Source organism: Crinia signifera, chromosome 3, assembly GCF_055691185.1.
Source record: "Crinia signifera chromosome 3, ASM5569118v1, whole genome shotgun sequence".
Lineage (NCBI taxonomy): Eukaryota > Metazoa > Chordata > Amphibia > Anura > Myobatrachidae > Crinia > Crinia signifera.
In genome coordinates, this window is record NC_139219.1 from 29,612,967 (window position 1) to 29,635,060 (window position 22,094).

Genomic DNA, 22,094 nt, shown 5'->3' on the forward strand with positions numbered 1-22,094 from the left:
GCCGTCAAATTCTATGTTTCTAAAATAAATAAAAAGAAGAGCTTATTGCGGCCACACAGTACATATGGTCAGAGCCTTTCAGTATAGAGCCCAGCAAGCTATTAATTCATTGCGTTCTCTTATAGCGGTTAGTACAGAACATGTACCCGGGTCTTAGAGGAACAGATGTTAGTAGGTTAGTCCGTTTTTTTAGGCACAGTTCCGTATTGCCACAAAGTTAAACTCTATCTTATTTTGTTAGTTATGGTAACAAAGCCAGTTAACTGCACATATAGGTTAGTAGTGTGCCGTATGGTTACCTTGCTGCAGACTCGGTAAGTTCATGTCTGGCCAGACAATAGATAAAAATACCTTGCAGGGCTTGTAGTGTCAAATGTAATCCTTTTTGTGCCTCCCAGTTGCTGACGCTGAATGTCTGTAGAGGGCAACTTTATCCGGCATATGCAAGATGTCAATCTTGGGTATATATAAGACGTATGTGGTATATCCTTCTTATACCTAAGATTGACATCTTGCATCTGCATACTGGTGTATATGCAGGATAAAGTTGCCCTTTACATACATTCAGCGTCAGCAACTGGGAGGCACAAAAAGGATTACTTTTTATTTAGTTCAAAACAGTATAACCTAATGCAGTACACATGTATGACAGTTACAACACAGAATAAGAGTGCATGCAGAACAATCCCCCCCCCCCCCCCCCCCCCAATAAAATTAAAAGCGGGTGTATTGACATAGCGCCTGTGTTAGTAATATTCTTGTTTCCTAGTATATATTTGTAAATAAGGAGTTCTCTTTTATCCCAATATGATTGATATTAACCACAGGAAGGAAAGAAAAATAAAGGTTTTATTTTATTTTTTTAATCAAATGTCTGTCTTGTTGTCTTATCTATTTTCTTAAGTTCAAAAGGGATGACTAATAACTTTTAAGTTGTATCTAGAGGTGAATTTAAAGCATTTCTTTAGTGCAGGCATGTCCAACGTTGGCCCTCCAGATGTTTTGAAACTACACATCCCAGCATGCTTTGCAATAGTTTTAGCATTCTCTAATAGCAAAACTGTGGCAAAGCATGCTGGGATGTGTAGTTTCACAACATCTGGAGGGCCAACGTTGGACATGCCTGCTTTAGAGCTTCCTTGATTGTCTCTGAACATGTTCTGACATAGGGTAGCCAGGTCTCAAAAAACTTTGGGAGTAGTAAGATAAGTCTGTCATCCCCCCTGTTTTCTCTGATGTCTATATTCGGTATGTGGCTGTATCTGCATAACAGATGGAATGTTATTGGAGAACAATGTAACTTGACATTTTGTAGACCTAGAACCAGTCAGACACATAGGCAAGCTGCATATCCTTTTAATCAGCAGAATCTGCTTGTGCTATTTAAAAGAAAGGATGCTAGATGTACATGGACATCTCTACATTAGAGGTTTATCAAATATATCTCCACCCTTTTAGGGAACAACGCAGAGGGTGAAACTTGGGTATACATTCCCCTGGTAGAGCTTTGCTATTCATGCTGACACTTGCCTCCAGGTCAGATGTAGTTTTCCCCCCTATAACAGGTGACCACCAGCATATTAGGACCGCAACGGTTCCATCCCTTCTCAGCTCTGTCTCTTTCTCTACAGGATCTAGACGGCAACCTGCTGGACTCCTGGGAGGGTGTGAGAGTGCAGTGTCTGTGGTGCCTCAGTGATGGCAAGACTGTCCTCGCCTCGGACACCCACCAGCGGATCCGGGGCTATAACTTCGAGGACCTTACAGACAGAAACATGTGAGAGATTTCTTATTATTCTGTTTCTGGGTGTTTTGCCAGCACAGAGTAATATGGGAACACTGCGCACCTCTGAGTGTGTGCAGAGCATTTGGAAGGTGAGGCAGGAAGGTGCTTTCAGAAAGACTACAGACCTTTTTGCTAGGAAAGTCCTCTACACTTTGGTCGTCCAGCCTTTAATCTTTGTCATGTAGCGTCCCCCAGATACTTTTGTTTTTCTTATGACTATCTTGTTTTGAACATGCTGAGATGTTTAGAAATGTGGATCTGACTCATTTTGAGCATACCGTGTTTTCAGGCTTTCCTTCTGCAGACTATATATTTAGGGAACCTGAACTACAGTTGTTTTGAAGCCTATTGGGATAAGTCTGGGACAGGATTGTGACCACACAAGCGGAGTTGTATTTGGCTGGCATCACGCGGCACTCTGATTTAGAGTCCTTGTGCCCAGTGTAACAGCGCTGTCTGTATCTCAGAGGGTGGCATTTGTGAGAACTAGTGGGGACGGCAAATAAAGGAACTGGACTTGAATGGGCCACTATGCACATCCAGACAGCAGATCGATGGGGCTGAGGGCAACAATACCATAGACCAGGGGTGGCCAAACCTGTCCTCAAGATCTACCAACAATTCATGTTTTTCAGGCAACCTGTGGGAATGAATGCAGCAGGTTTGAAAATGACAGTTAGTAATGACTACAGCTGTGCACCAGCCAGCTGATATGGAAAATGTGGACAGTTGGTAGATCTTGACGAGTGGTTTGGCCAGCCCTGCCGTAGTGACGCTGGATTGACCTGGAGACCTGCAATGTTCTTTCCCCTCCCCCCCCCCCCCTTTTTTTTTTTTGTGCCGATCCAATTGGTTCCTACTGTACAATCCAACGGACATAGACTGAGGAATATAACAGCTCGGCACTGTGCCCGAAGCATGGCGAGTGCAGCCTGTGCACATAGTGGCCACGGGCACCCCTCTGATGTTCGGCACCCAAAAAAGATGAAAAACCTGTGTTGACCAGGTTCCTGTGCTGCATGCCTCCAGTTGATCCAGAGTCACTGTTCATGCAAACCCATGGTATTGACCTCAGCCCTATCTATCTGCTAATCCAGGGTTCCTCAAACTATTTTGCTCTGGGACCCCATCAGACAATAAAAATAATTACAGGACCCCAGTAGAAGGTCATCACATCACATGTGTCAGCAGACAACACATGAATACACATGTACGCTTGGCAGCATTCAGGAGGCACAAAATGACGTGAGGAGCCTGAAATAACAGACAATTCTCAGACTCCTTGAATCACTGACTAAGATTAGAATCATCAGCCTGATGGTCAGCAACATGGAGTTGCGACCCCATGCTGAGAAGGTCGGGGCCCACGTCAGGACCCACAGTTTGAGAACCGCTGTGCTAATCCATAACCCTGTGTGCATCCTCCTAAAGAATCTAAAGCTATACTTGTTCGTTACACACAGGCACTTGAAGGTGCGACCTTTGATCCCTGACTCCACTATCTGTCTCTTTCAGAGTGCAAGAAGACCATCCGATCATGTCATTCACAATATCAAAAAATGGAAGACTAGCATTGTTAAACGTAGCTACTCAGGTAAGTTCTGCTCTCCCCTCTGTTGCTGGACTTCTCCAGAGTGGCCTATGTTATGTATAATGTGTTCTAGGATCAAGGCCTAACATCAGCGACCTGAGCCACATTTCTGTAGCTGGGGGGGCGGCGTCAGTCGCCGTTGACTTAACTGTAATGCCAGTTTGCGGAGTAAGTTATCTGTCGGCATGTGTACTCTGGATGCCGGGGCGTCTGACTGGATTGTAATAACTTTATTGCTTTTGTCCTCCAGGGTGTTCACTTATGGGACTTGCAAGATAGAGTTTTAGTGAGAAAATATCAAGGCGTGACACAGGGCTTCTACACAATACACTCATGCTTTGGTGGTCACAACGAGGACTTCATCGCTAGTGGCAGTGAAGGTAATGTCCACTGTGCAGCTTATTTCTGTTCAGCAACCTATTTATTGCTCCTGATGTAGCGGGAAAGATGAGGTGTGGGCAATTAAGACACTGGGGAGAAGTGTCCTAAGGCTGGTTTCACACACTCCGGCTCCTGCCGGACGGTGAAATCCCGCACGGCCAGGGAGCCGTGCCGCACACACTAGTTTATCATGGAAGGGATGGCCACAGCCCGGCAGCCGTCCCTTCCAGTGGCGGGATCCGGCTGCAACCGTGCGGCCGGGTCGTGGCCGTCCCGTGTGAATGGACAGAAAAGAGTCCATTCACAACTAATGTGTGCGGCACGGCTCCCTGGCCGTGCGAGATTTCCCCGTCCGGCAGGAGCCGGAGTGTGTAAAACCGGCCTAAGAGTGTGTTGCTTGTGCTGGATTGGCGGGTCATCCCGCAATGCACATAAGTAGCAAAACGGCTAGTTGGTATTGGAAATGAATACAATGTGCTACAACCCAGCAGTTGCTGCTGCGTTTCCTTTCTTCGTCCACTGGGGGGCACTGGGTATAACTTGAGGAGTTTAGAGTCTGGGCACCAAACTGTTGCTAAAGTTTTCTTTGCATGCTCCGATTCCGTCACCATTATACCCAACCTCCAGATATTTGCAAGAATTATTTGGACGTCCTCCCTTATGATACAACACCTGGTGGGGACAGCAGCAGCGACTGGGTCACGGACTCCCACCACGGGCTCCCTCGAAAGGCCTGAACATGCCGCTCCTGTCGGTACCTGCAGCCAGACACGAGGGGGAGGTGCATGTACAGTGGTCCCATTTTTTGTTTCGTCCTACCGATACTGGTCACTCTAGGAACACACTGCGGAACTGTGTTCATACACCTGTAAACTGTTGATCAATCGCTATTAACTGACCGATATCTGATATCTTGATCTGCTTGACACTTAATGAATTAGTCTGCACTACTAGTGTGATTGTGAGCACCCACATTTAGTTGCCCACCGGCATTCCTGTGTCAGTCAGACCACAACTCTTTTTCGCACACCTCAGCAAATAATAGGCTTTACTTGGTGCATGAGGGTTCACGATCTCTGGCAGATGTGGAGACTTTTTTTTTTTTTTTCAGGGAGGTTAGTGTAATTCTCATTGAGGATTTCAACCAGACCCCTAGGTCTAAAGCCCTGGTCTTCAAATGACAATAAGATTTTCCGGTTTCTGCACCGCCTTCTGCACCGCCTACTATACTCTTTCGGCTATCAAAGAGCATGGCTTACTTTATCCTATACCCTAGGATGCTTAAGGTCCCAATACAAGCTGCGATAAGCAGCATGCAATGTGGCGCGTTATCGGGTGGATCGCACGTGTGCGTTCTGCATGCGATCCGCGGGCAGAACAAAGAAAGTTTGTGCAGCACATAGTTTTTGTACTGTGGGAGGGCGCGCCGCAGTGCACTCTGCTTATCGCAGCGTGTATGGGGACAATTAGTCAGGTCATCTGTATTCCCTATTATTTTTTAAAGGATGTCTCTGAACCACAAAACCATTTACTCCAACATGGGTTCCATCACACGTCTGCACTGGCAACTGCTTGGGTGGCGAAAGCTGTCTGATCTGGAGCATGGTCTCCACTCCAGTACAAGTTGGAAGCTGTTGACTGTTATTGCGCATATTTTAAAAGAAATGCATGCGCCTGCTTTGGAGAAGCTGCAGTTGACTTTAGATTTTAGCATCTAAATTGTCACCTGATAAGGTTGTGGCCAGTAGGACCCTTTGGCTTCACTCTTGGCAAGGGGGTGCAAATTCTAAGATTCCGGAAATATCATCATGTTTGGCCAGGAATTGGACAAAATAGTTGCCACCTTGCCGGATGGCTCATTCTGACTTATCTCCAACCTGAAGGCGCTGATTTGCAATTCCCCAGGTATCTGTTTCCCTTGATCCTTGATTCATGTTATGGGACTTTGGGGTAGATGTATGAAGCAGTGATAAAGTATAAAGTACCAGGCACTTTATCACCAGCCAATCGGCTCATAACTGTCCCCTTTTTAGGTTCAGATGTTCCTCCAGGGGGTTACCCATCTTAAACCTCCGTATAGACAACCAGTGGTGCCTTGGGATCTGTCACTGGTGTTGGCAGTACTGCAGAATCCACCGTTTGAACCATTAAGGTCGTCTGACCTTAAGTTTCTGACCTGGAAACTTGCGTTTCTATTGGCTATTGCTTCGGCTAGACGTGTGTCTGAATTAGGGGTCTTGTCTTGCAAGTGTCCTTTTCTGGTGTTTCATGAAGATAGGACTGGTTTTTTTTTTTAGAACAGTTCCAACATTTTTTGCCTAAAGTGGTGTCCCCCTTTTCATTTAAACCAGGAGATTGTGCTCCCGGTGTTTTGTACTCCAGAGGAGGCTAGACATAGGGACAAACTATAGAATTTGGTGGTGGTTTGCACGCTGTGCGTTTGTGGACAGAGTGAAGAAGTTTCATGAAACTTACTTGTTGTTAGTACTGTTTGACGTACATGAGAGGGTGGCCAGCTTCTAAGCAGACCATTGCTAGGTGGTTAAGGTCGGTTATTGCCTTAGGCCTATACAAAGTTGGCAGTCCGGTGCCCTCCGGAATTAATGCTCATACCTCCCAGGTGGGTTGAGAGCAAGTATGCAGGGCTACCACTTGGTCTTCTGTCCCACTTCCACCAAATTCTTCAGGTCCTTTTTTGAAGGTAGGTCTGGCTTTAGGTCTCGGATTCTTACTTGAAAATCTTGGTCTTCTGTCCTTTTCCAGAGGCAGACTGCTTTTTACCAGATATCATGGAATCACCATCCATAGAATCTGTCTTTTTGTTTTTTCAGGCACTACAATCTGCTCCCTTTCGGCCTTTTGAACACTGGATTTACGTTGGCTTACATAGAAAACTTTTCTTACTTGCCATTGTCTGCCAGGCGGGTGTTTGATTTTCTCATTTGCCCAAGGTTATGACGCGGTTCTACATCAATCAGGAGATTGTGGTACTGGTTTACAATTCTCAGAGCTCCTCCCCCAGAGGAAGCCTCGCAGGATGTTTTGGGTGCTTTTTCTTTTACACTGACTTCTGCGGATCTCTGCACTTCTTGTTTTCTAAGATGCCCACAAGCGGGACTGGCCAGCCTCCAAACATACTTTACCCATATGGTTTTGCATGTGTTTTATTGGACCTTAGCGGACGCTTGGCATGATGCAACATTGTAGAGCGGCCACGTTGACTCCTGGCCATAATTTATTTTTTTTATTTTTTTTCATTTGGACTCTGATACTGTTGCATGTTCGGGCACTCTGTTTTTGGTGCAGCTATGGGGCATCCTCACCATTAAAGTGACTGTTGATGGACATCCATGTTCCTTTGCCCCCTAGTGGATGGAGAAAGAGAATAGGATTTATGCTCTTACCTGTTGAATCCTGATTTATGCTCTTACCTGTTGAATCCCCCCCCCCCCCCCCCCCCCCCCAGGCCAAAAATATACAGGTAGGTCAATTGGCTTCCAATAAAAATACCCCTAGAATGTCTGTGTGTGCGTGTACATGTGGTAGGGAATATAGATTGTAAGCTCCACTGGGGAAGGGACTGATGTGACTGTTCAAATATTCCCGGATGTGGAATATGTGTCCGCTATATAAATAACTGGTAATTATAAATAAGGGGCAGAGGCCCCTACCCTGATGCTCCTGGCTTGCGGGGGTTTGTTCCAATTTTACAGGTTTCTTGAATGCTTCCTGTGGTTGTATATATGCATGTGTTCTTGCCTTCCTATTCCTCGCTCCTGTCATGGGCTTCCTAACCTAACTGGCTTTCCGGTGGCATGGGGTGAGGCATAGTGTAGAGGGAGTCAAAGCATTCTGGGCAAATTAGTAGTAACTATTTGGTTCCCAGACTATAACCATTAGTCTGAGTACACAGCGGGCACTGGATATAAAGGGATTTAACACGTAACAAATCTTTACGTTGCAGTTTGGAGTAACTGGTAGGTATGTGTGAGGATGAACCTGTATTTTCAGCTCACGCACGGGTGTGTAATTTACTCTTCTGTCCTGCTCTGTTAGTCCGCAGCTGTGAATGGCCTTTTTGCCCACTTGCCCAGCCTCATGTAGAGTTACGTTCCCTAAACCTGTTTATACATTGTGGCACATCTTGTGTCTGCCCACGTAGTGTTCAAGCTGCAGTTCCTCTTTTCTGCCTGGGGTGTCACTGTCTGCTGTGGTTTCTCTATCACACCAGACTGTACAAGTAGCACCAAAGCAGACCGCGCCACTCTGGAAAGAGGCACTGCACAGTTTTTTTTAAAGGTGCACAGTGCTAGAATGAACACTTCAAACTTACAGCTCCTCATCGGCTCCATGTTATTAGGTGGAAACCTAGATTTGATGGTGGTCAATTATATTCTTTTGTTTGTATTTTCTTCTGTACACAGATCATAAAGTATACGTCTGGCACAAACGCAGTGAGCTTCCCATTGCAGAGCTGACTGGACACACGCGCACAGTGAACTGTGTGAGTTGGAACCCGCAGATTCCCTCTCTGATGGCCAGTGCTTCTGACGACGGTACTGTTAGAATATGGGGACCAGCACCTTACATAGAAAACCAGGAGTTTGAAGGTAAATCGGATGCATTTTCGACACTGGAACAACTGCAACACTTTTATCTGAAATGTTCTGGTATTTCTCGGTCAGTCCATATTTGGGGAGGGGGGGTGCGGCGGCACTGGAGATGAGATATATAACTGGGGCTTGGAGGACTCATGGCACTAGATGGTTAATGCTCATACTCCACATGCCAAACAGGGCTCTCCTGCCCATGGGAACCAGTTAGTGCCTTCTACTCAGGGGAGGCCAAGGAGGCATTAGTGTACCTTGCGCCAGCAACATAGTAGCTGATGGCCCAGGTTTCCGTCCTAAACCAGTGTTGGATTCCACCGTATTGCAGAGCTGGCTAAACAGTTGGCTATGTTCAGCAGGCAGATCCCTCCAGAACCATGAGCAATCCCTCCCAACACTTAGCACTCAGCCTTTTTCCATTTGTTCTGTGCTCGGTTGAAGGTTCTGGATCCTGGCATTATAAAAAAAATTTGGCCAAGCCTTTTTTTACATGCTGGCTATGAATAGGAAAAATAAAAGCCGTAGTCAAATGTGGCGTAACAAGTGACTCTAACCTTTTTCATATCGTACTACAAGCAATTTCATGTACTAAAACTTTTATTATATGAAATAGCTTTTTAGTACAATATTAAAAATTGTTTTATTGATTGACTTGTTACGCCCCATTATTTGAACGCCTTTTATTTTTCTTATTTTTGAGAGAGAGGGAGGAGGGAGAAGAGTGGGATTGGGTCTTCTTATCTGTAATAACTAGAGACAGGATTATATGCATTTGCATATTTGCATATGCATTTGCATATTTTGCCCATATTCATTGGTTATTGCATATTTTAACTTAAATCTAGTGATGGTGCATATTTTAGGCCCTGCCCCCTTCCCATCCGCGAGTCACAGCACTGCTTTGCCTTGTTGCTGCTGGCCAGGTAGTGGTAGAGTGTGCAGGCTGGGGCAATATGTGCACAATGTGGGGAACCTTGGATGTACGCTATGTCTGACACTGCTCTAGGCTGCCAATCCATGTTGATAAAAGTCAGTCGGGCGGATGCCATTTCGAAGCTCCTGAACCTTTGCCTGCCCCTGGCCTGGGACTTACACCAAGAGACAGACTTCTGCAGCAGAGGAGGTTTGTGGAAGTGTTGTGACATCACGCGGCGCGGAGGAAATGCCGTGTCACAGTGAGTATGCGGCGCAGGGAGGAAGCCTTCCACTGCGCCGCCCTCACACGCTAGGCTGACATTTGATCCATCGGCGCTGGAGATGAGGGTCCGTGTAGTTGATGCCAGAAGAGCCTAGGACGCTGCAGTCTGCTGAAGCAGCCAGGAAGGAAAAAAATCACTAGACATCTGCAGATGCTGTGGGCCTGTTTTTTAGGTTTATTTGCAACTAATTGTATACTGATTTTTAAATAAAAAAGTTAAATAAAAAAGTTAAAAATTACTTTTTTATTATTTAATGTAGCATATTTTAACACTTTTCATGCATATTTTAAGTATTTTTCCTGCATATTTGCATGCATATTTCAAGCTTTTTATGTTGCATATAATCCTGTCTCTAGTAATAACAGTGCAGAATGACAGGCATATTTCTCCTTCATCCACTAGGTGTCACTGGAGTTACAGTGGGGGAATAGAAGGCGACCACAGGGAGCATGGGCACTTTAAATAAAAAGATTAGAGTGGCTAACTCCTCCCCTTCTACTTCCCCTCCAGGTCAGTCTTAGTTTGTGCCCGATAGGGAGCGGACACACACTAGTGTGCTCTCAGAGCACATAAGATTTTTAAACAGCAATGGGTTTTTTCCACTGCGCAGAGGACAGGCAGATAGTGATACACTATCTGCCTGCTACGTGGGAGCCTGCTGGAGGGAGCCGGCCGCTTCCATGGTAACGCGCCTGGCTCCCTGGCTGCTGAGACCACCGTCTCGGGAGGCAACGGGCGCTGCCCACCAAAGCACGCCGCGGTCCTCCCCCAGCCTCACTGCCGACGGCAGGCGAGTTTGTAAGTATTCCCTGCCACCGCTGCTAGCGGCGGTGGTCAGGGTTTATTAGGAAAATGGTGGCAGCAGAGGGTTTTCAAACCTGGCACCGGAGGAGCGAGAGCTGCCGCGTGGTACTCCCAGCACTGGCGCCGCTGCGATAAGACTGTGGGAAGCTCCTGTACCGCTGCAGCCCCACCAAAGGCTTCAAGTACATCGCTGATCCTGGTGACCGTCCTGCTATAAGCTCTCCCGGTACTGTGAGTTACAGTGGGGGGTTGAGAGATAGTTGGGCTGTGTTAAAAACTAGGGCTATAGCGCTCCCTGGTTACATACCATAGCGCTGTTCAAACCCTGTGGCAGCTCCTTTCCTTCACTATCTCTCCTATCCAGTCCTTCTACCTGGACTAATCTATACCTACTCTCCCTTGTGGTAGTGTGTGGATTTTCTGTGACATATATATATATATATGCTGGGTGTGGAGCGGCACTCCAAGCGTGAAGAAATTCAAGTACACAGGGTTTGCGAAGGCGACGTTTCAACGTCCTTTATTTGGACGTCCAAATAAAGGACGTTGAAACGTCGCCTTCGCAAACCCTGTGTACTTGAATTTCTTCACGCTTGGAGTGCCGCTCCACACCCAGCATATATATATATATATATATATATATATATATATATATATATATATATATATATATATATATATATATATATATATATATATATATATATATATATATATATATATACACACACACACACACACACACACACACACACACACACACACACACACACACACACACACACACACACACACACACACACACACACACACACACACACACACACACACACACACACACACACACACACACACACACACACACACACACACACACACACACACACACACAATGGCAGGGGGAAGCTCCAAGAGAATTGCCTGTAAGACTTGCAATGCTAAGTTTACCCCTTCAGCCCCTGGGGATCTTAACTGTGAAAAATGCACTGTTAATCCCTCTGTCACAAACCCCAGTGGACCCACCTTTCTGGGCCTCACAACTAACTGAGGTTATGTCCCGTTTATCCTCTGAGTTAACACAGTCTCAGAGAGAGAGAGAGACCTCTAGGAACCAGCAGAGTGACTTAGCCTCTGCAGTTCAGAGCCTCACTAGAGCCCTAGCTCCAGGGCAGGCTGAGCCTCGCCCTTCCTCCTCAAGGCAGCCCCCACCTTTGCAGAGGAGAAGGGCTTCTCCATTACACCACTCCCCTGACTCTGACGATATGTCAGACCTAGGGGAGGGAGCATTTGCGCCCCCTGGGGACGACATGCAGGATGCACAGGATGTGTTAGTATATGACACACAAGACCCTGCTCAACCCTCTCAGGGTATTGAGGACCTAATTCAAATGGTCAAAGTGGCCTGTAATGTGACAGAGGGAGTTGACACCCCTTCCCGTCCTTCCCTTTTTGGGAAAAAGCAAAAGATGTCCTCTAAATTCCCAGTAGCTGAGGAATTGGATGAGCATGTTACCGAGGCCTGGAAAAACCCAGACAAACCGTTTCAAGCCCCTAAAAGGTTCTTTCAGAACTATCCACTGCTGCCGGAAAGCCGTCAAAGTGGAGATTCCACCGGGGGGTGGATTCATCTGTTTCCCGACTGTCCAAAAAGACTGTCCTTCCAGTCCCTGGGGCTACCACCCTCAAGGACGTCTCTGACCGTAGGTTGGAGATGACCTTGAAAAGCATCTTTTCAGCTGCTGGCGTGTTACAGCGTCCGGCGCAGATTGGTTGTTTGGTGAACAAAGCAATAGGCGTATGGGCGTCACAAATCTCGGCTGAGGTGAGTGACTGATCAGACCCAGCTACTATTATGCAGTTGTCTGAACAAATCCAGGATGCTTCGGCTTTCCTAATAGAGGCATCCTCAGATATATGTGTGGTGGCGGCTAGAATTTCTGCCTTATCCATTTCAGCCCGCAGAGGCCTCTGGCTGCGACAGTGGCAGGCTGATGCGGAATCAAAAAGGGCGGTGGAATCCATGGCCTTTAACGGCGAGCTCCTCTTCGGTCCAGAACTGGACAGATGGATATCCCAGGCCACAGGCGAGAAGTCACACTTCCTTCCGTCGGCAGCTCCACCCCCGTCTCGCAGAACCGCCCACATGCCTTCCTTTCGTCCCTCCAGTAGGGTCAGAGGTAGATCCAGGGGAGGTGCCCCTTCACAGAGAGGAACCAGAGGTCGTGGAAGAGGCGCTTCCACTACCGCTCTGGACCCCAAAGCCACCAAGCCTACGGCATGACGGTCCACCGTCCCACTTGGGGGATCCCAGGGTGGGAGCTCGTTTACGGAACTTCGGCTCCGTGTGGCTCCAGTCCTGTCAGGATGCCTGGGTAAGAGAGCTTGTGACCCTAGGTTACAAGATTCGCTTCAGCATGTCTCCCCCAGACAGGTTTTTCAAGACCGGTCTTCCTCCAGAGAAGGGACAACCGCTTTTGGCCGCCATCGACAAGCTGCAGGACATGAGAGTAGTGGTTCCGGTCCCCACGGAACAGTGTACCCGGGGCTACTACTCCAGCCTGTTCCTCAACCTGAAGGATCTGAACCCGTACTTGCACGTGGCCAGATTCAAGATGGAGTCCCTACAGTCCGTGATCCAGGGTTTGGAAGAAGGAGAGTTCTTGGTATCCATAGATATCAAGGACGCCTACTTGCACATTCCCATTTGGGCCCCGCACCAAGCATATCTACGGTTCGCGGGGCAGGAGCGGCATTGGCAGTTTCAGGCCCTTCCGTTCGGCCTCTCGTCCGCACCTCGGGTCTTCACCAAGGTGATGGCGGTCATGATGGAGGTTCTCCGCATGCAGGGGGTTACTATCATCCCCTATTTGGACGACCTCCTGCTGAAGAGTCGTTCATGGGACACCCTGCTGGAGCACATTCTTCTCACACAGAAGATCCTCGCATCACACGGGTGGATCCTCAACTACGCCAAGTCGCAGCTTCATCCCACTCAGCGTCTCTTGTTTCTAGGGATGATCCTGGACACCAGTCAGATGCGGGTGTTCCTACCAGCGGACAAGATTCAGCCCTTACAGGCCTTGGTCAGACTTGTCCTACGCCGGAGACAGGTGTCTGTGCACCAGACTGCTGGGGAGGATGGTATCCACCTTTGAGGCGATATAATACGCCCGGTTTCATTCTCGCCCCTTCCAGCTGTCGCTCCTCCATCAATGGTCGGGCTCTCACCTGCATCTGCAGCAGAGGGTGACCCTGTCCCCACGGGCTCGTCTGTTCCTGCTCTGGTGGTTGATTACCGCCAACCTACAACAGGGAAGGAGGATTGCGATTTTGGATTGGACCCTAATCACCACGGATGCCAGCCTCCGAGGTTGGGGTGCGGTCACCCTGGACAGTCAGTATCCGGGGTTGTGGACACAACAGGAGAGTCTGCTTTCCATCAACGTTCTGGAACTACGAGCTGTCTATTATGCTCTTCTCCAGGCCAGACCTGTTCTCTAGGGCAAAGCCCTTCGTGTCAAGTCCGACAACTCCACGACGGTTGCGTACATCAACAAGCAGGGAGGCACCCGCAGTTGCGCAGCCATGAAGGAGGTCAGCAGGATCCTGATTTGGGCGCAGGCCCATGCCCTGGCTCTGCCAGCCGTGTTCATCCCCGGAGTGGAGAACTGGGAGGCTGACTTTCTCAGTTGGCGGGACATACATCAAGGAGAGTGGTGCTTGCACCCTCAAGTCTTTTTTAGAAGCTGATACATCGCTGGGGCTGTCCCCAAGTGGACCTGATGGTGTCCCACCACAACTTCCAGCTTCCCCGGTTCTTCGCAAGAACACAAGATCCTCAAGCAGAAGGGGTCGACGCGCTGCTGGCTCCTTGGCCCTTCCAGTATGTGTACCTCTTTCCACCATTCCCGTTGACACCCCGGGTACTTCAACGGATCCGGAGAGAGGGGGTCACGGCTCTGTTGGTGGCACCAGACTGGCCTCGTCGGTCTTGGTACACCAGACTGACAGCTCTGCTGATAGACGAGCCGTGGCCCCTGCCTCTTCAAGACAACCTTCTCAGCCAGGGACCCTTCATCTACCCAGATTTAGGTCGTCTTCATTTGACGGCGTGGCTGCTGAGAGGTCCATCCTGAGAAGGGCCGGTATACCTCGTGCGGTTATACCCACCATGCTTCGTGCCAGGAAAGGTCACCTCAGCGCACTACCACAGGATATGGAGCTCTTCTGTGGCTTGGTGCGAGAGGCGTGGGGTTTCCACATGCCTGTTCAAGAAGACGAGACTCCTCCTTTTTCTGCAGGAAGGTTTGTCTGCAGGGCTGAGGCTGAATACCTTGAAGGTTCAGGTCTCAGCTCTCTCCATCTTTTTTGAGAAGTTAGCTTTTCTTCCAGAGGTGCAAACCTTTTTTTCAGGGGGTGCTTCGTTTGCAGCCACCCATTTGTCCTCCCTGGGACCTGGACTTGGTGCTGGAGTACCTTCAGTCCTCGTTTTTGAGCCCTTGGAGGAGGTGGACCTTCACTACCTCACGTGGAAGGTCGTACTTTTGCTGGCTCTGGCATCTGCCAGACGTGTATCGGAACTGGGGGCTCTTTCTTGTCGCTCCCCGTTTCTTCAATTTCATTCTGACAGAGCGGAGCTCCGTACCAGCCTGGCCTTCCTTCCAAAGGTGGTATCTGCCTTTCATTTGAACCAGCCCATTGTGGTTCCTGCCTTCCCAGAGGACTCACCGGAGGCGAGATCCTTGGATGTGCTTAGGGCTCTAAGGATTTATGTAGCCCGCACAGCCTCTATCAGGAAGTCTGATTCGCTGTTTGTGAATCAAAACAGACGCTGTCCAGGTGGATTCGGTTGACCATACGTCAGGCCTATGTCACCTCTTCACGGACTCCTCCTAGTTGCATTACAGCGCATTCAACCAGGTCGGTGGGGTCCTCTTGGGCGGCTGCCCGAGGGGTTTCTCTACAGCAGCTCTGCCGAGAGGCTACCTGGTCTGGCTGCAAAACCTTTGTTAGGTTCTACAGGTTTGATACCTTTGCGGCTCCTGCTTCAGTGTTTGGCCGCATGGGTATTAAGGGGTTCTCAGCGCTCACCCACCTGGGATTGAGGGCTCTGGGACATCCCTAGTGTAACTCCAGTGACACCTAGTGGATGAAGGAGAAAGAGGGATTTTGTACTTACCGTAAATCCTTTTCTCCGAGTCCACAGGTGTCACTGGACGCCCACCACAGCGCTGTTCTCCTTGAAGTTGCCTTTGGGCTTATATCCTACAAGGACCATTACCTTGGAGTTTCCCTGCTAGGGTTACGTTGGTTATGTTAGTATGTTACATTGTCTGTTGACTATGTATGTTTGAATTTTCAGTGTTTTCTCACTGTCTTTCTTCTTTACTTCTTGTATTGAATGTTGTATGTGGTATTAACCTCCTCTTCGGAAGTGTGTTTTATCTTCCTGCTCCCTTCCGGGCACAACCTTTCTGACTGACCTGGAGGGGAAGTAGAAGGGGAGGAGTTAGCCACTCTAATCTTTTTATTTAAAGTGCCCATGCTCCCTGTGGTCGCCTTCTATTCCCCCCAGTGTAACTCCAGTGACACCTGTGGACTCGGAGAAAAGGATTTACGGTAAGTACAAAATCCCTCTATCTGATCTGGGGAGAAGCAATATCCGCACACATAACATACCACTAATAATGGAAGTTAATACATCTACCCCTCTGTGTGGATGAGCAGTGTCAGCATTACAATTCCACACCCCAATATCTCACCTGTTCTTTTGCAGGACCGTCTTGTTGCATAAACTGTAGGGCGGAGACACTTGAGGATCAGGGCTGATTAGAGTACATACAATATATACAATATGCTTTGTGAAATGTTACTAACTTCATAATTGTATTTTGTTTTTTGTCTCCACCCCCTACCCCCAAATTTCCCCCATACTTCTGTTCTAGAGGAATGCAGTAGCATGGACAGTTGATGGCGAATGTGCTGAAGACGACTTCTCTAACTTAAAATTAGTCGTATTTTTAAATGGCTTGGGATTGGTGCAAACAAAGTTGGAGAGCGGGACAGACGCTTGTCACGAGAAGTTTAAAAACAAACCTACAAGTCTGGTGCCCTCACTACAAGGGCGATCATTTACCACCCTGCTTCATAGTACCCAGCTCCGATGAAGCACGTCGTTAGATTGTTATTGGACACCGTGTTACCCCCTCCTCCCCCCCCCCCCCCCCCTTCCCCTCCCATCGGTTGTGAAGAACTCTCTCCATCGAACTCAATATATTTTCCCTTTCTGCCTTTTTGTCTGGCAGCCTACCATACTTGTTGCTCTTCTGTGTAATGAAGTTTAAATGCTTGTTTGGAAAAAAAAAATATTTAACAGTTTAGGAGGCTTGATAGATTGCTTTAGTGTGAGTATCCATCTAATAGGAAAAGTATTTTCTCCTCATTTCATGAGTTCTTTCCGCCTTATTTAGCTTGAGATCTTTCCAGCTTGGTTCGTGGATAGTAGCCTTACATTTTATTTTAATTTTTTTTTTACCCACAGAGAAAACAGCATATTGGGTCCCAAAACCATATACGACGTAACGGTCAATTGAAAAAAACATCACATTTGACTATAATTTAAACAGATATAATTCTATATAGGTTTTGTACTTTTCAAGATAAAGCATACTTGTGTTACACCCCTGTAATGGGTTAACAGCACAATTTTTTTTTTTTTTAAATAAATTATTTATAGGACTATATTGACTTCATTTGTATAAGTTTCCAATTTAAACCAGCTATTGTATCTATATGGTTTAGGCGCAGCGCTTTTCGCTGTGGTCTTTACGATTCGCATTGGTACAGGCAAGTATGCCATGGGGGCGATGGCAGATATTTTCTTCCCAGTCTGTATTGCTGTCCTAGATGGCCATTCATTTTGCTGCTGAGAACGTAGTAGAAATAACGTCTCTAATAAATCTGAGGCACAAACCTTGTTTCTAGAAATGCAGGAAGTGCTGATGTTTTTTAATAGACACTAGAGGTGCAGGCAATCGAGCACATACCTTGGCAATTGTTACTCCGCCAGCTTGAGATAATCGTGCTGCCCATGCCTGGTCTGGCTGGTATTTGGAGTAAGCACTTTGTTTTTTTTTCTTAGCGGACGTGTTACATCCCTGTCTGAGTCAATTTTTAGAGAGAGGCCAGTTAGTGTACCCACGCACGCATTTATGGTGTTCAGCGGGGGGGAACCGAAGGTCTAATTTGGCCAGATATGCTATGCTTTTTAAAATCTATTTTTATTTTTATTTTTTTTCTGTTGTAGCTTGTTTACGAGGGATTTTTGTTGTGAGAGGGAGGTTTTGGTTTTTCTTTGTCCCCTCCCCCCTTCTCCCTCCCTACATCGGAATTGTACCATATAGTATCAGTACATCTAATTAACCGGACCGGACTGGGGTGGGGGCGGGGAATTGGAACCAGAGTTTTCTTGTTATTGCCATGAAACCATTTTTTTGGACCTACAAATCTGTGGCTGCTACCACCATCCATTCATGTTTACGCTCAACCTATTCCCAAAGTTACTCTGTTTTAGTATATTATGATTTTATTAATTACATAGATCTATGATTAGTACACGGTGTAAGTATTGAACCTGCCTACAAACTGGCTGCTATAGCCTTGACGTATTAGAAACTAATGAAGACGTTGAGGACAACTTTGCCAGTGTCTTCTAAATCCATCGACTGAACCAATACTTTGCCAACAAAATGGCTACCTCTCCAGAAGGTATAGATTACCTATTCACTAGGTATCATAGAGGAACCTTTCAGCACAGAGGCTTCTTTCGGCTTGCTTCAAAAAGATTAGCACAGATATTTTAGAATTAGAGCACTGAACGGAAGTCTGTTTATAAAGGAGAAAAAAAAAGAAATAACCCTCCCTTTCCGAAGGGTTATTGATACCCTATTAAATTGAAACATATCCTATATTTATCACTAAGCTGATCATGTTATCGGTTCAGCTTTGACAATATTATAGGGGTGGCTGGAGGCCAAACAATGTGCGCTGATTTTAGTTTGAGACCTTAATATCACATTACAGACAATGCTCATTTTGCCCAGTAAGGTGGGAGTTTTTTTTTTTTATTTATACCTTTTGCATAACCTTCTTTGCAAAACTGAAATCAAAAATTCAAGTACAAAACCAGCATGTAGACTACAGAAGCCAATGATGCGTTTGTTTGGATGCATTTAGCACAAATTACCTTTTTGAGACCATTGTAGCTGTTTATTTACTACGTTAGGAATGCCAATTTTTTTTTTCCCTTTCCTTTTACGAATGTTTTTTATTTTTTTTGCTTTTGAGGTAACGTATGTACCCAAACATTCTGTCAGTGACACGCAGTTTGTACTGAACATCTAATACAATCTATGCAATATGAGGCAGCTGTCCTCAGCCTCCAGCCAGAGACGATACCCAAACCAAAAGGTTTGCACTGCAAAATGAGGCCACTAGTGTAAAGATTAAATTAATGTGTGGTGTTTTTTTTGTTCCGGGGGGGGGTTCATGCAGACTTAGCCTTAACTGTTAATCTATTAGCTCTGTAAAATTTATTTTGTTTCCCATCATTATAATTTTATCAAACTGTGGAAACTTGGTGTTGACTCTCAGCCCTTTTGCTATGGTTCAGATGTAAATTATAATATATTTTTTTTCTTTTTAAGTGCATTTGTAGTATTTAAAGCATCCCAAAACTGTTTTGAAAAGTTTCTCTAATAGCTGCACCCAACTGTGTATTTTGCATACCTATTCTGTTTTTTTGTTTTTGTTTTATAAGCCTCCGGGTCAGTAAGCTCCAGCCTCGCAGCCACAATTCGTTATTCACCTTGAAATAACTGAGGATATTTGAGCTGGTATCTAAACATGCATCTGCTCTTGATTTCTAATTGCTGACGAAGGCAAGTTATAGGTTAATGACTTGTCCTGAAAGTTGTTGTAAAATCTGCAGGCTTATACCATGTCACACTGCTCCTTGGTGGTTGTACGTGCGCATAAATGTAGCATGCAATATGTCTGGGCCTTTAAACATGTTTTACGGTGAGTAGTTTAGGAAGGCCGCTTGGGCGGATGATGGCATGATCTGAGATAGACATCGAAGCTCTACAGCAAGATCACTATTCTAGTGAAAATATACTCTGAAAAAGAAAATGGCTGGTCTACTAGAGTCCACAGATAATCCATACTAATCCTATGGAGATGTTCCTTAAATGCATCCACGTGATATAATGGCCATTGGAATCTGAATCTTTATTTTTTCCATATTCGCATGATTAGACAGGAAAAAAAGGCATTATAGTCTGACACTTAATTTGCACTGATTTATAAATAGTCTATCTGGGGGTAAATGGACACAATGTTGTGGTCTTAGTCTTCATTTATATCTCCCAGTCTCCAGTCACTTTGGGTACGCTGCTGCCATTGTAACTTGCCAAACATAAGCCCTGTTCTTTATATCCCAAGTAATGTGGATTCGCTGACCCGCCAGTCAGTAACACTACTGTGCAATAAAAAAATAATTTACAATAAAAAGCAATCCTGGAACCACAACTACTCCTGGCGCATTTAGCGCCACGTTTCGTGTCCATGGTGGCTCCACTATATTTTTATATGCCTCGATTTACATACACCCATCTTTTTATCTCCGTGTTTTAGTTTTTGATTATTATTTTTATTTTATTTTTCTCCCTATGGGTCAGGATAAATATTCTGAATTTCATATGTTTAGTATTGAGGTCAGATGCAGATAAATAGCATCTTCAAAATAAAAAAATAAAAAAAATGTAAAAAAATTTAAAAAAATGACAGAAGGTTTTAGGGAAGGTTAGAAAGACCATAAAGCATTAAGAACCAAGCTGTAGGGATCAATAACCTTTTAATTGATCTCAAGATTTTAAAATTGTCAAGATTTGTATGGAGTTGTGGTGGATCTAGTTAACAATTAGAGCTTTTTGGTATGTAATGACTATTTGCTATGGACTGATATTAAATGTTTAAAAAAAATTGCGTTCTTACATTTTTTGGGGACTTTATGTTCTCTAACTATATTACGCAGTTTATTTGTATTATTATTACCACATTAAAATATAACTGAGTCTTCAATATTTATTTTCACTTTTACTAATTATTTAGGGAACACCCCTCTTATCCTTGTTTAAGAAATATGTAGTATATATATTTACCATTTTTTATTTTATAACCCTAGCCCCCATCCCAGGTTCACATATTTTATTTTAAGGTTTTGTTTGTTTTTTAAAAAATAAAATAAAAAAAATTCTTTCATGTCAGTGCACTGCACTCAGCAAAAATCATTTGTATTCCCTTTCTTTCAAGTCAATAAACAGAATGAATAACTGGATTGAAACTGTCTTTACGTTGTTTTCGTGATTATTATTTATTCTTTTTTTGTGGTTTTGAGTTCTAAACTATACCGGTTCGTTGCTGTGACGTTGGCGAAGTGGCAATATTGACAGTTCGCTAAAAGGGGCCAGAAAGTACAAAATACAGGGCCGCATCATGACTGAACCGTTTCAAAGTCCTGGAGTGACCCTGCATTATGTGATGTAAAAGCAGTATAATTGTTTAGTTGCTTTTACAGTTTAAAAGTCTTATTTCAATTATTTTATAAACAATTATAGCCGAATAGGTGTACAGCAAAATTTATGTCAAAAATATATAAATATTTATAATCTACACTCATCCACTATAGAAAGATCCTTAAAGTTATTCCAAATGTATACAAAGTCCATGGCATTATGAATGTCAGGTTATTTACTAAACATAACTTTATATTTTATATAGAAACCTGACTACTACTCTGCGATCAATAAAAAAAATCACCAAAAATGATTAATATGTATGGTGATGATCCCCTAGGCACTCAGGTGCCTGAGTCCTCCCAAGCCACCGCGAACATCCCAAGCCTGCCACCGACGTCACTGCTGACTGGCGGCTAGGGCAGCGGGGGCAGGGAAGCGGAGGTGAGGGGGGGGGGGAGCCTTCCAATGTCCTGTGGTGGATTTTGCTGGGGCAGGACAAACCTGCCCTGGTAGGTTTGTCCTGCCCCAGGAAAACCCACCACTCAAGGGGTTAATAACACCACATTAATGAGTTAAAATTTTGTATGATAAAACAATATTAGTTATTACATTGTTAATTCTGGATGCTTGTATTGGAATGTAAGTCATACTTTAGCATACATTCAGCGTGTGTGTGTCTTCAGGATGGCAGCCATCTTGCAATATGGTGTCGGACATTTTGGGATCAGCTAAAAAGGGCACCATGCAGCCTGTGTTCACAAAGACTATAGGCCAGTCTCCATCTTGAGGTTGCATAATGAAACCATATCACACTGACCTTGTATGCAAAGCTATTCTACAGCACATAATAACAATATATGATAACACTGTACTACAGGCTGCAACATACAAGCATCAAACCACTGTATATTACACTGCTTTGTCCCAAACGCACATTCGTGTTTCTGGTATAAGCTAACTATTGCACCACAATTTAAACATAAAATCAACACTAACTGGCATTATCGCACAATCACAAATCAGCTATACAGCTGCATATTTCTCAAGCAGTAGCCATGTTAAACCTACAACATATTTCTCTGTATTGAGCTACAATGCAATCCACTGTAATTCACCTCTACCTGGCATTATACAATCATGGCCTTA

At 45.4% G+C, this 22,094-nt stretch overlaps 1 protein-coding gene across 1 annotated transcript in view; it reads left to right on the plus strand.

Moving 5' to 3' along the window:
* WDR26 (WD repeat domain 26) overlaps positions 1–20,778 on the plus strand; it is a 61,188-nt gene extending 40,410 nt beyond the window's left edge. The window contains 5 exon segments of the mRNA XM_083175566.1: positions 1,632–1,777; positions 3,302–3,380; positions 3,628–3,757; positions 8,183–8,368; positions 16,317–20,778. Coding sequence (XP_083031692.1) covers positions 1,632–1,777; positions 3,302–3,380; positions 3,628–3,757; positions 8,183–8,368; positions 16,317–16,342 — 567 coding nt within the window. The 3' untranslated portion in view covers positions 16,343–20,778.
* Positions 20,779–22,094: the final 1,316 nt, after the last annotated feature.